At 37.8% G+C, this 14230-nt stretch overlaps 1 protein-coding gene and 1 pseudogene across 4 annotated transcripts in view; both read left to right on the top strand.

The window, feature by feature from the left end:
• Positions 1-14230, top strand: part of PIK3C2A (phosphatidylinositol-4-phosphate 3-kinase catalytic subunit type 2 alpha) — a 128474-nt gene that overhangs the window by 102944 nt on the left and 11300 nt on the right. For all 4 annotated transcript variants that reach the window (XM_066251044.1, XM_066251047.1, XM_066251045.1 and 1 more), the window contains 6 exons: positions 1099-1235; positions 5737-5906; positions 6818-6974; positions 7663-7772; positions 10662-10869; positions 12108-12232. In XM_066251044.1, coding sequence (XP_066107141.1) covers positions 1099-1235; positions 5737-5906; positions 6818-6974; positions 7663-7772; positions 10662-10869; positions 12108-12232 — 907 coding nt within the window. The remainder of the gene's footprint in view (positions 1-1098; positions 1236-5736; positions 5907-6817; positions 6975-7662; positions 7773-10661; positions 10870-12107; positions 12233-14230) is intronic.
• LOC136321502 (small nucleolar RNA U3) lies at positions 8042-8239 on the top strand (annotated as a pseudogene).

Raw genomic sequence — 14230 nt, 5'->3', positions numbered from 1 at the left:
CTCACTGAAAAAGGGTGTCACTGTGAACTAGAAACCAGATGATGAAACCAAAACAACATAAAAGATCCAAATGAATTTATTCTGTCATACATGATCTGACTACTAGGATTATAGCCTAGCCCTGCATACTTCCTTTTGGGGTGGCCAGGAGGCCTTGGCCTGCTTGGTTTCTTCCAGTTCTTTGTCCAAAGCATGTCTCTGTATCTGTATGTTATTTTGATGCCTTGATTTTTAAAATATATAATACTAATATTTAAATAATACAAATAATACATGGCAGTCAAGTATCTGTATAACATGTAACTGAAAAGTAAATCTTAGTTTCCTCCTATACCTCCATCCTTAATCTTAGGCACCCTACTCCCAAAATATAACCACTTACATAGCCTTTTGGGAATATTTTGTGTATATTCCAACATACATAATAGTCTTTCTTTTAAACACAAAAGATACAGATCTCCATCAGGATTTTGTCTTAAAAACCTATTTTTGAGATTTTTCTACATAAGCACAAGAGATTTCCTCATTTTATTTTGTTGTTTAGATGTCTCATAACTTATTTGTTTGACACTTGTTTTAAAGGAATTGTAAGTAAAACAAAATGACTTGCCTAGGCAGATATAGACATTTAAGTTAGGAAGACAAAACACCTACCTGAGGCTTAAGCATATCACATAGGTATTCCCTTTGAAAGGGCTTAATGTAACCTGAAACACTCTTATCTTGCTCAAATACATGACTAGAGAAGAGGTTTTGTGAAAGTATTATGTGACAGCATGTATCTTATAAGTAATTTTTTTAAGGAGGTCTATATTATCTACTTTATAAATAAAATTGTTATTATTTAGGGGTTAGGTAGCACATGGTTTTACAGATTTTAGAGTCTCAAATAATTAAATTTAACTTTGATATTGTGGGTCTTCCAAAAATAGAAAATGATTTGAATGGTTCACATTTTCTCGCATGGGCTGCCAGAGTTGATTTCTTAAAAAATGGTAAATGCTAGCTGGTGTCTTATGTCAAAGATCAAAAGCTATAAATTTTAAAGGCTTAATTTTGGAAGATATTTTCACATAACTTAATGTTTGGTTGTTAAAGGCATGGTGGAGCTAGTTCCTGCTTCAGATACTCTCAGGAAAATTCAAGTGGAATATGGTGTGACCGGCTCCTTTAAAGATAAACCACTTGCTGAGTGGCTGAGGAAATACAATCCCTCTGAAGAGGAATATGAAAAGGTGATTAGCATATTCCTTTATTCTAAATAATCTGGTTAACAATGTATTACAAGGGTCGTCAGTGCTTTTGTTTTCCAGCTGTGGTGTCAGCCATTTAGTCTTAAATCGTGGAAATGGTATCTTTCTCCAAGTAAAGAATAGAAAAACAATACATTTAATGGCAGAAATCTGATTGAAACCATGCTAAACTACCAAAAAAACTTTCCAAACATGTATTTAGTGGTCAGCAAAACAGAGGTATTTTTATAATCTAGAATGTTGTATTTCACAAAACTCTTGGAAAAAGTTAGGGAAATGAGTAGAGTGGCTGCATCATGTTGTAAAAAGCAAGATTATAGGCCAGAACTTCTGGGCTTGAATTCAAGTCCCAAGTCACTCACTGGGTTTGCAGTGTTGGGCAAATTATTTAACCTCTTTGTGCCTCAGTGACATCTGCTATAAGATATTATTGTATTATATTTTTATGGTATTTTAACATACTGTATTTTTCACTCCATAATATGCACGAACATTTCCCCCTCCACTTTTGGGGAGGGGGGAAGTGTGTCTTATGGAGCGAAAAATATGGTGTATTATGGCTATAAAAAACAGTACTATAGCCTGACCTGTGGTGGCGCAGTGGATAAAGCGTTGACCTGGAATGCTGAGGTCACCGGTTCAAAACCCTGGGCTTGCCTGGTCAAGGCATATATGGGAGTTAATGCTTCCTGCTCCTCCCCCCTTTCTCTCTCTCTTTCTCTCTTTCACTCACTCTAACTCTCTCTCTTCTCTAAAATAAATAAATAAAATTTTTAAAAAAACAGTGCTATAGTTACTGTGAGAATTAAATGAGTTAATATATATAATGTGTATTACATAGAGTAAATTCAATAATTGATAGCTACTATTATTTTTTTTATTTTTATTATTATTATTATTATTAGAGGCATCCATTTTTTGTTTTAGTGTACTTTTGCATACTTAAGAGGAGAGGGAAGTCTCTTATTAGGACATGAGGCCTGTAATGATCCTAAATTGGCTGAAGGAACACTCAAGAATACTTTCAATGGTAATGTAAGAAGATCCTAGTTTTAATATCATTTGCCTGGCTAGTTTATGTCACATCATTAATGTATCACATTTACAAATAAATATGTGCAAATGCTATTTGTTGACCTAAGAAGTCAAGTAGAGGGATTTTGTTGGTCTTTTAAAATGTTTAAAAACACTTTCTTTTTGTATCTTGTGGTTTGGGGAAGCAATGCAGCAGAATGTTTATAGGAATGTTGGTTTTTTATGATTCTGGGTAAGTTCTTTGACACAAAATAATGGCCAAGTAACATACATTGAGTGCCTTTTTGGGCTTTCGGCTCTTTTATGTAGTTGAGTCACATTGCCTAGATTTGAATCCTGGCTCTGCCACTTAACAATTATGTGATCTTGGGCAAATAACTTCCGTGTTTCAGTTTCATATGTAAAATAACAACAGTCATACCTATGTCATTGGTTTATTGTGAGAATTTAAATGAGTTAATGTGTACATACATATGTATATATATGTATGCACATATGTACTGTGAAGGGAGGAGAGAAACAGAGAGAGTAGTATAGTGCCTGATTTGCAATAGGCACTATATATATCATCACTGTTGATAATGATTTCTAGGGGATTTTAGAATAAAATTAATCACATGGACATGTAGAACCATATAACTGCTCCATTTAGAAATGTTTATCAACCTAGTTGGTTCGTTCAGTGGTAGAGCATCGATCTGGTGTGTGGATGTCCCGGGTTTGATTCCTGGTCATCAGGGCACATAGGAAAAGCAGCCATCTGCTTCTCTACCCCTCTCCCTCCTCTCTCTCTCTCTCTCTCTCTCTCTCTCTATCTCTATCTCTTTTCCTCCCGCAGCCATGGCTTGATTGGTTTGAGCACATCGGCCCTGGGTACTGAGGATGGCTTCATGGATCCCTCTGCCTCAGGTGCTAAAAATAGCTCTGTTATGAGCATGGCCCAAGATGGGCAGACTATCAGCCCCAGACAAGGGTTGTCAGCTGGATCCCAGTTGGGGTGCATGTGGGAATCTGTCTATCTTCCCTCCTCTCACTTGGAAAAGAAGAAGAAGAAAAAAGAAATGTTTATCCATGATAATAAACCAAATTGCATGTGCTTTAGATAAAAATATTCATTGTATGCATATTGCTATATCCTTCTGTATGATGTTTGTAATTTAATCTCCAGAACAAGCAGGACTAAAGTGTCCGGCTTTGAGAAACTTAACAGATGACATAAGGAGCCACCAAATGGGCAACAAAATACATTAATTATATTATTGGATGTTTAGAGTTATATGCTGACTTTTTTCTTTTTAGTGTTTGAAGTGTTGATTGTGTTGTGTGCCTATCACCCAAAGTCCAGTCATTTTCTGTCATCGTTTATTTGTTCTCTTTATTCCCTTCCCTCCACCCTTCTCCCCCTGGTAACCACTTCAGTTCTATCTTTGAGCTGACTTTCTTTACACATGCCCTCCCTACAAAGTAAAAAAAAAAAAAAATGAAACAAAACAAAAACCTAGAAATCCTGATGAGGCAGTGGTGCAGTGGATAGAGCATTGGCCTGTGATGCTGAGGACCCACGTTCAAAACCCCAAGGTCACCAGCTTGAATACAGTCTCACTAGCTTGAGCGTGGGGTTGCTGGCTTGAGTGTGGGATCATAGACATGACCCCATGGTCACTGGCTTGAGCCCAAAGGTTGCTGGCTTGAAACCCAAGGTCACTGGCTTGAGCCCAAGGTCACTGGCTTGAGCAAGGGGCCACTTGCTCTGCTGTAGCCCCCGGTCAAGGCACATATGAGAAAGCAATCAGTGGACAACTAAAGTGCTGCAATGAAGAATTGATGCTTCTTGTCTCTTTCCCTTTCTATCTGTCTCTGTCCTTCTCTCTGTCTCTCACTAAAAAATATTTAAAAATAAAATAAAAACAAAACCAGAAAAATATGCCTATATTCAGATTACTCTTTGTGTCAGTGTTACCACTTATAAACAGCAGAACCTGTGAGAAGCAGGGTTCCATAAACATGATGCTTAAAAGATGTTCAAATGTAGCCCTGGCTGGATAGCTCCATTGGTTAGAGTGTTGTCCTAAAGCACAGAGATTTGCCTGTCAAGACACATACAGGAACAGATTGATGTTCCTCTCTATCTCTCTCTCTCTCTCTCTCTCTAAAGTCAATAAAATAAACATTTTAAAAGTGTATAATAAAAAATAAAAAGATATTCAGCCTGACCGTTGGGTGGTGTAGTGGATAGAGTTTTTGATCTGGGATGCTGAGGACACAGGTTTGAAAGCCTGAGGTCTTGGCTTGAGGTGCGGGGTCACCGGCTTGAACAAGCTCACTGGCTTAAGCTGCAGTGTTGCCGGCTTGAGTATAAGATCATAGACATGCCCTGGCCGGTTGGCTCAGTGGTAGAGCGTCGGCCTGGCGTGCAGAAGTCCCGGGTTCGACTCCCGGCCAGGGCACATAGGAGAAGTGCCCATCTGCTTCCCCACCTCTTCCCCTCTCCTTCCTCTCTGTCTCTTCCCCTCCCGCAGCCGAGGCTCCATTGGAGCAAAGTTGGCCCGGGTGCTGGGGATGGCTCCTTGGCCTTTGCCCCAGGTGCTGGAGTGGCTCTGGTCGCGATAGAGCGACGCTCCAGAGGGGCAGAGCATCGCCCCATGGTGGGCGTGCCGGGTGGATCCCGGTCAGGTGCATGCGGTAGTCTGTCTGACTGCCTCCCCGTTTCCAGCTTCAGAAAAAAAGAAAGAAAAAAAAGATCATAGACATGACCCCATGGTCACTGGCTTGAAGCTCAAGGTTACTGGGTTGAGCAAGTGGTGACTGACTCGGCTAGAGCATCCCCTGGGTCAAGGGACATATGAGAAAGCAATCAATGAAAAGTAAAGTGGTGCTGCTGTGAGTTGATGCTCCTCATCCCTCTCCCTTCCTGTCTGTGTCTGACTCTCTCTCTCTCTCACTTAAAGATAAATAAATAAAGACAAAGTTTAAATGCTGTCTTTGACTCTCTCACTTAAAAATAAATAAAAAATGTACAGATGCAATACATAGTCTACATAGGGCCTAGTGCCATCTCTGCTTATTAAAGGACAGAGCTGGAGAATATGGGCAATAACCACCTTTATTAGAAGGGTGTTTTGGCCTGACCTGTGGTGACGCAGTGGATAAAGTGTCAACCTGGAAAGCTGAGGTCGTCAGTTCAAAACCCTGGGCTTACCTGGTCAAGGCACAAATGGGAGTTGATGCTTCCTGCTCCTCCCCCTTTGTGTCTCCCTTCTCTCTCTGTCTCTTCTCTCAAATGAATAAATAAAATCTTAAAAAAAAAAGGGGGTGTTTTGTTATTGAGTTGTGAAAAGGTTAGATTTGTTACCAGGTTATCAAAAAGTGGTGAATTATATTAATCTTTATAATCTTGCCTCCTTTAAAAATAATTTTTTCTTAAAATGATTTTATATCTTTATTATAGGCTTCTGAGAATTTTATCTATTCTTGTGCTGGATGCTGTGTCGCCACCTATGTTTTAGGCATCTGTGATCGACACAATGACAATATAATGCTTCGAAGCACAGGACACATGTTTCACATTGACTTTGGGAAGTTTTTGGGCCATGCACAGATGTTTGGTAGCTTCAAAAGGTACTAATATTGTTATTATTGTTGATGAAAAAGAGGCACTTCCAATTTCACAAATTAATGTCCCAAGCCTTCCCTGTTTTCTTGCTGTTCTTTGTCTTGTAGCTCCTTTTGAACATAACTGGGGATGACAAAAGCCCTAGCAGATGACTTGACCACAAGAATAAGTATGTCTGTATAACCTTTGCTGAAATAGGTGTATTTTATTTTGTCTAGTTAGTGGTACTTATTGGAAATGTTCCCATTTGTATAATGTCAGTAAGTACAAAGTTTGTCTCTGTTTATGTTTGTATCTATGTTTGATCTCTATTGAGTGTGTGGATTTATAAATATCACCTTGGGAAATTTTTCACATGTAAGTTCTATGTAAATGATGAGATTAGATGATGACTCTCCTGAAAATGTGAATTTTTAATAATTATGCAACTTTAACCCTGGCTGGTTGTTGGCTCAGCGGTAGAGCATTGGCCCCGTGTGTGGAAGTCCTGGGTTTGATTCCCATCCAGGGCACACAGGAGAAGCGCTCATCTGCTTCTCCGCCCTTCCCCCTCTCCTTTCTCTCTGTCTCTCCCTTACCCTCCCACAGCCAAGGTTCCATTAGAACAGAGTTGGCCCAGGTGCTGAGGATGGCTCTGGTTGCAACGGAGCAATGCCCCCAGATGGGCAGAGCATCGCCCGTGGTGGGCATGCTGGCTGGATCCTGGTTGAGCACGTGCGGGAGTCTGTCTGCCTCCCCACTTCTCACTTCAGAAAAAAAAAAAAGAATTATGCAACTTTAAAACGGCCTAATACTAAATTTCCCAATTGGAAGTTGCTATGGCTCAGATAGCTTAATTCAATAACCATGTAAAAGCAATAGCACTCTCAGTGTTTTCTGTAAATAATACTTTGTATGTACTTTTCTTTTTTAATAGGGACCGGGCTCCTTTTGTGCTGACCTCTGATATGGCATATGTCATTAATGGGGGTGAGAAGCCCACCATTCGTTTCCAGTTGTTTGTGGACCTCTGCTGTCAGGCCTACAACTTGATAAGAAAGCAAACAAACCTCTTCCTTAACCTCCTTTCACTGGTAACTCTGTTCTTTACAAGCATTTAATTAATTGTATATTAATACTTCTGTGTTTCAATAACTGAAAAAGGATATTTTATGATTTTGGAATAAAATTTGCTATCATCTATTATGTCAGATATATTATTAACAACATATTTAAAAATTGCTGCAATGTGAAATATGCCAGTTATCATTTTGAGAAAATACAACAAAATAAGTCACAAGACAGGCAATCCTGTGGGTGAGGAGTAACAGTAACTGGAAGGGACCCCGAGGGTCATCTGAGATGCTGGTAGATGTGTCTTCATCTGGGTGTGTTCTGATTGTGAACATTAATTAAGCTGTACATTTAAGGCTGCTGTATTTTTCTGGATGTGTATTAAGTAAAAGCTAAAAAAAAAAACCCACTATAATTATGGTGACTAAAATTAGTATAAAAACAAACTAGTAGACAAAAATGTCAAAAAAAAAAAATGTCTGGATTTTACAGCTTATATTCCGTAAATTGATGTTGTGACTTCTAACGGTTTACTTCATTGGCCCCAATTTTTTCATTTATAGGAGAATCACTTTTCTAAAACACAAACTCTCCAAAACTGTGATGGTTTTGTTTACTTTAGTTCTGATTACCTGGACAGCTTTTAGGGAAGGTTGGGGAACAGATTTTTTTTTTTAATTGACTCACAAACTTTTTCCCTTTTCATAGATGATTCCCTCAGGGTTACCAGAACTTACAAGTATTCAAGATTTGAAATACGTTAGAGATGCACTTCAACCCCAAACAACAGATGCAGAAGCTACGATTTTCTTTACTAGGTAAGGCATGCTTAAGTATATTCGAGAAGGCACATGTAGTTTAGCTTTGATTTGTTTTCCTTATAGTATAAACAAATGCTATATATTGTACACATCAAAATTCTGGTATATAGGGAAAATATTGATTCACAGTATTAGCAAATGGCAGGTTGTCAAGTTTATTTACTGAATAAGTTTAAAGGACGTGCAACTTTAAAAAATAAATTTCTCTCAAAACACGTCTCAGGTTTTATTTAGTACATGATTTTAATTATAGAAATCCTATTTATAAGACTATACTTTCAGGGATCATTTCTATAGTTTGTTACTAGGGAGGTTTCTCTGCTCGTGTAGAGTACCCGAAACAACGAGGAGGAGTTGCAGTGTTCTCTCCTGAGCGTGAAGCTTGTGCAACTGCCTTTTGCCATTGATGATCATTCTTCTCTTCCTTTGGGAGAGTAAGAGGGGGAGAACGCAGTCTGAGTGGTAAAAAAATAAATAAAAATAAAAAATCCTATTTATGAACTATTTCTGTGAAAAATATTTTCTACAGGGCCAATACAAGTTTTTTCCTACCTTAATCTAGTTTTGAGGATTCTGCTGTAACAGTTTTCATGGATACCTTAAGTGCTTAAAATGGCAAGCTCTGCAACACTGCTATAGTTAATTATGATATACTGTAGTACTTGAAACACAAATACCAATGATTGCATTTGAACTTGTCATTATTGCTTTAAAGGCAGCTCTTCCCAGCAAATATTTGCTAAGTGCCTGGGGCCGGGTTGGTCACTGACTAGGTACCACTTTATAATGCCAGAGCAGGGAGGGACACAGAGCTCGTGTTCTTTTCTCTCCTTTTTCTCTTGCCTCCTTCCTCTCTGTGGAGAAGAGATAGAAAACACTGGACTGACTTTCCTATTCACGAGTCTGGGCTAAATTGAATTGAAGGAAGCTGACTTTTGTATAGGCTTCCACACTAATCCTGATAATTTAGGTATTGATGGGTTTTGTTTTGTTTTTTAAAGGAGATTCTTTGACTCCTCTGGGTAAGGCTGTGAAGCAGACATATATTAGTCTGCTTGATCTACCATAACAAAATACCACAGACGAGGTGGCTTAAACAACAAATTTTTTTCTCATAGAGTTCTGCGAGCTGGAAAGATGCCAGCTGTTATGCTTTCTGGTGAGGGCTCTAGCTTGCAAACTATGCCTTCTCTCTGTTCTCTTGCATGCAAGAGGAAGATAGAACAAGAAAGCATGAGCTTTCCCGTCTCTTCTTTTTTTTTTTTTTTCTTTTTTTTTTAATACAGGGACAGAGATAAAGTCAGAGAGAGGGATAGACCAGGGACAGACAGACAGGAACGGAAAGAGATGAGAAGCATCAATCATCAGTTTTTCATTGCGACACCTTAGTTGTTCATTGATTGCTTTCTCATATGTGCCTTGGCCGTGGGGCTACAGCAGACCGAGTAATCCCATGCTCAAGCTGGCGACCTCAGGGTCTCGAACCTGGGTCCTTGGCATCCCAGTCCGACGCTCTATCCACTGTGCCACCGCCTGGTCAGGCTCTGGTCTCTTCTTATAAGGACACTAATCTTATTGGGTCAGGGCTCTACCCTCAATCTTAATTACTAATTCCATGAAGACCCTACCATTTGGGGCTTTAATATGTGGATTTTGAGGGACACAAAAGTTTAGTCCATAGCAAGGCAAAAATCTTTGTGTGTGGTTCTCTCACTTCTCTTTTTGGATTTCCTTTCTCTTTCTGGATTTCCTTTCTCTTTCTGGATTCCTTTACCCTGTTTCTGAGACTTCTAGTTTCCTTTGCTTGCCTAAAATGCTTTATCCAGGCCTTCTTGCCGAGTTGATTGTCACCAAACTCCCCGTCCTGTCAACACTTCTTTTCTCAACTGAAGGAGGTTATGATTATCTGGAGAAGGACTCTGATACCAGATCTAGTTTCCTTCTGTGCCAGTTTAGTTGTCACTACTCCCATTTTTTACAGGAGCATAAAAGAATGAAATCATCTTTTTGGCATCATACCAATCATCTTCTGTTCCTAAAAGCTTTTCATTTGCATTGGACCCCAGAAGGCTCAAGAAATCAAAGCATTGTTTCTTGGATATAGTGGGATGGGATGGAATAGAGCCTCTTGTACTAAAATTTTTGTTGGGGTAAGATGTATTTTTAAAAGTTTTAGACTATAGAACAAAGAAAATTTTTGGCAGAGTGAAAATCTGCTTAATATTTTAAAAGGAATAAAAGTATTTTTCACCTTTTTAAAAAGATTTTATTTACTGCCTGACCAGGTGGTGGCGCAGTGGATAGAGTGTCAGACTGGGATGCGGAGGACCCAGGTTCGAGACCCCGAGGTCACAGCTTGGGCACAGGCTCATCTGGTTTGAGCAAAGCTCACCAGCTTGGACCCAAGGTCGCTGGCTCGAGCAAGGAGTTACTCAGTCTGCTGTAGCCCCACGGTCAAGGCACATATGAGAAAGCAATCAATGAACAACTAAGGTGTTGCAGCGAAAAACTGATGATTGATACTTCTCATCTCTCTTTGTTCCTGTCTGTCCCTATCTATTCCTCTCTCTGATTCTCTCTCTGTCTCTGTTAAAAAAATAAAAAAAAAAATTTTATTTACTGATTTTAGAGAGAGGAGAGAGAGAGAGAGAGAGAAATGAGTAGGAGAGGGAGTGGGAAGTATCAACTTGTAGTACAGCAGTTGCTTCTCATATGTGCCTTGACCAGGCAAGCCTGGGGTTTTGAACCAGTGACCTCAGCATTTCAGGTCTCTGCTTTATCCACTGTGCCACCACAGGTCAGGCTTCACCTTTTATTGTGTTAAAAGAATTGAGCATGTATTCTTATGAACACCTAATGTTAACACATTTTCTGATTATTTTGTAGGCTGATTGAATCAAGTTTGGGAAGCATTGCCACAAAATTTAACTTCTTCATTCACAACCTTGCTCAACTGCGTTTTTCTGGTCTTCCTTCCAATGATGAGCCTATACTTTCATTTTCACCCAAAACATACTCCTTTAGACAAGATGGTCGAATCAAAGAAGTCTCTGTTTTCACTTATCATAAGAAATACAACCCAGATAAACATTATGTAAGTTTGGTTGGGGCATGTAGAAACTCATGCCTTCATTATTGTCGTTTCTACTTTCTTCACTGACCCTGCTAAAGTTTCAAGCATTTGATCTTTTCATACTTCTTTCTTCCATGGATGGTCCAAAAATAAATGTGTTCTTGGAGCATCCCTAATTATTTTTTTTTTTGGTATTTATTTCTTGGTAGATTTGCTCCAAAACCATGAGGGACAAATGAAATGATATTCTTTTCAGAGACAAGACTAAAAGGGTAGTCTTGTCTCCTTCCTTATCTTCAGTTTGTTCTTAATTTCAAAGGTAAAGCTTGCTCCTTGTAACATATTCAACCAATGCAGAAGCATATAAAGTTAAAGTCTAAATTCTTATTCTACTCTCCAGGGATGATGAAGCTTTATAACAGATAGACACACACACAGACATAGAGTTTATTTTATAAGAACAGGATCTTCAGCGTGCCCCCCCAATAGCACATCATGATCATCATTGTTGATTTTCACCCTTGTGCTCGTATTTTTGTTAGATAATAATTTGAGGCACTGTTGATCTTTAAATTTTTGATAAATTGGTAAGCTTTAGAGAGTGACTTTACTATTTTTTAAATGTCCACCTATTTATTTTATTACTAGTAAATATTTGTTTGATTACTGATCATTTTATCCTAATACCATTTTATTGAGCAGTCCATTTCCCCTCAGTGATTTATTATGGCACCTTTAAGTCACTGAATTTATACATATCCTTGAATTTGTTTCTTCCATATATGTATCTGAATCTGTTCCAGTATTTTGGTCTTTAAATACTCTGATTTTATAATAGTTTTAATAAATGTTTAATATTAAAAATATTATAAATAGATTTTATAATAACCAGTAAGATAAGTTTTCCTTATGCCCCAGTTGCCATAAATTTTGCCTTTTTTCTTATTTACCCTTAAATGAACTTAATGTTTTCATTGGAAATACACTGCATTTATAAATTTGGAAAGCACATTTATTTAATCCTGGAAATAAAATGACTCACTTTCTAGTTCTTGTTTCTATATCATACAATGCCTCAGGTCACTCTTAGAATGTAGTTGGATATGCTATAAATAGGAGTTTTATATTTGCTATTTCCTCTGTTAGTAACATATAGTTGAGTTAAAATCACTGGGATTATATATTAAAGTTAAGCTGTAAATTTTCTGTCAGGCAAGGTTTTATTATGTATCTAATGTGTTTGGATATGATTTCTTCAGATTTATGTAGTCCGAATACTGAGAGAAGGACAACTTGAGCCATCATTTGTGTTCCGGACATTTGACGAGTTTCAGGAACTTCACAACAAGCTCAGTATTATTTTTCCACTTTGGAAGTTACCGGGGTATGTTCCCATTCATGTACATTTATTCATTTTATATAGGAAGTAATTTATTATTAAATGTAGGTCAGAAGTTTTGTGCTAACACTTAGTAAAATACTGTGGATCATATGTGGCTTATTTTCCTTTGTATCATAAGGGCCGAATACAGTACTAGACATAGACAAGGAACTATAATTTTTTGATTAATGAGTTAATGAATAAATGATCAAGATCTTAAATTAAGGGGCTTTCTAGCTTTCTAATTTTATTTATTTAAAAAAATTTTATGTATTATTTACTTTTATTGATTTAAGATATATATATAGAGAAGCATTCATTTGTTGTCGCACTTAGTTGTACACTCATGGGTTGCTTTTAGTATGTACCCTGACTGGGGATCAAACTTGCAGCCTTGGTGTTTTGGGACAACACTAACCTTAGGCCAGGGACTTTCTAATTTTAGTTGAAGCTTTTTCTTTTTTTTTGCTTTTTTTTTGCTTTTCCAGTCTACCTGAATCATTATTTAGTTGAAGCTTTAAATTTTTTGTCTTTACTACAGTAAACAACACAGATAATAATTTGGAATCTTGGTTTTAAAAGAATCAGACATTAAATCACTGCAAAAATAATCTGTTATGACCATACTGACCTCTGAAAAATAAAAGGCTAAGCCACTGAAATTAATCAGAATTTTAGTGCTTAGTTTTGTATCTGATACCCTTTTCAGTTTTTTTTGTTGTTGTTGTTTTTTACAGAGACAGACAGAGGGATAGACAGGGACAGACAGACAGGAACAAAGAGATGAGAAGCATCAATCATTAGTTTTTTGTTGTGCATTGCAACATCTTAGTTGTTCATTGATTGCTTTCTCATATGTGCCTTGACCGCAGGCCTTCAGCAGACTGAGTAACCCCTTGCTTGAGCCAGCGACCTTGGGTCCACGCTGGTGAGCTTTTGCTCAAACTAAATGAGCCCTCACTCAAGCTGGCAACCTCAGGGTCTCAAACCTGGGTCTTCCGCATCGCAGTCCAACACTCTGTACACTGAGCCATCGCCTGGTCAGGCCCCTTTTCAGTTTTAATGTAGCTGATGACCAGTAGATGTCCTTTGTCAAATTGCTCATATTCTTCACAGACTAGATTTTAAAAGGAAAAAGACAGCACAGTGGGTGTCAAAGTTTATTTCCATTAGATGTGCAGTCTCATTTTCCTACTGCCAACAAATAGAGTTAAGATTTTCTTTTTGTTTTTAAATTTTTATTTATTGATTGGTTTTAGAGAAAGAGGGAAGTGGAGTGGAAGCTTTGTTGTTCCACTTATCTTATGCATGCATTGGTTGATCCTGTATGCGCCCTGACCAGGGATCAGACCTGCAAGCTTGGTGTATTGGGATGACACTAACCAACTGAGCTACCCAGCCAGGGCAGAGTTAAGATTGTCTTTATTTGGACCCTATGTCATTTGTGGATTTTATTGGTCTCTATCGTAGCTGTGTGTGAGTAATTATTATTTTGTAGGGTAAGATCTGCATAAAATATCTATGAATGATTAATCTTGAGAAGAAATAAGTAGAAAATAAGTTAAAAATATAGCAGTTTAGCCTGACCTGTGGTAGCATAGTAGATAGAGCATCCACCTGGAATGCTTAGGTCAGTGGTTCAAAACCCCAGGCTTGCCTGGTCAATGCACATATGAGAAGCAACTACTACGAGTTGATGCTTCCCACTTCTTATCTTCCCCTTCTCTCTGTCTCTCCTCTCTAAAATCAATAAATAAAAATTTTAAAAATATGTTTATAACAATTTAGTAAAACCATGCACCTTTTCTACCAGGGTTCATAAAAGGATAAATAGATAGTTGAATTGCTTCATCTCCAGTACTTTGAAGAGAAATCATAAAACTTTATAATGGATTAAGACTTCACTTTGTATTTAAGTATATAAAAAACAATCTTTCTAGGTAAATATTGTACTTAATTCTATAAATACTTCCAGATGAAATAATTTAAATCCCATTTGTT

Source organism: Saccopteryx bilineata, chromosome 1 (assembly GCF_036850765.1).
Source record: "Saccopteryx bilineata isolate mSacBil1 chromosome 1, mSacBil1_pri_phased_curated, whole genome shotgun sequence".
NCBI lineage: Eukaryota > Metazoa > Chordata > Mammalia > Chiroptera > Emballonuridae > Saccopteryx > Saccopteryx bilineata.
Note: the sequence above shows the minus strand (reverse complement) of the source record. Positions and strands in the feature narration are given on the sequence as shown.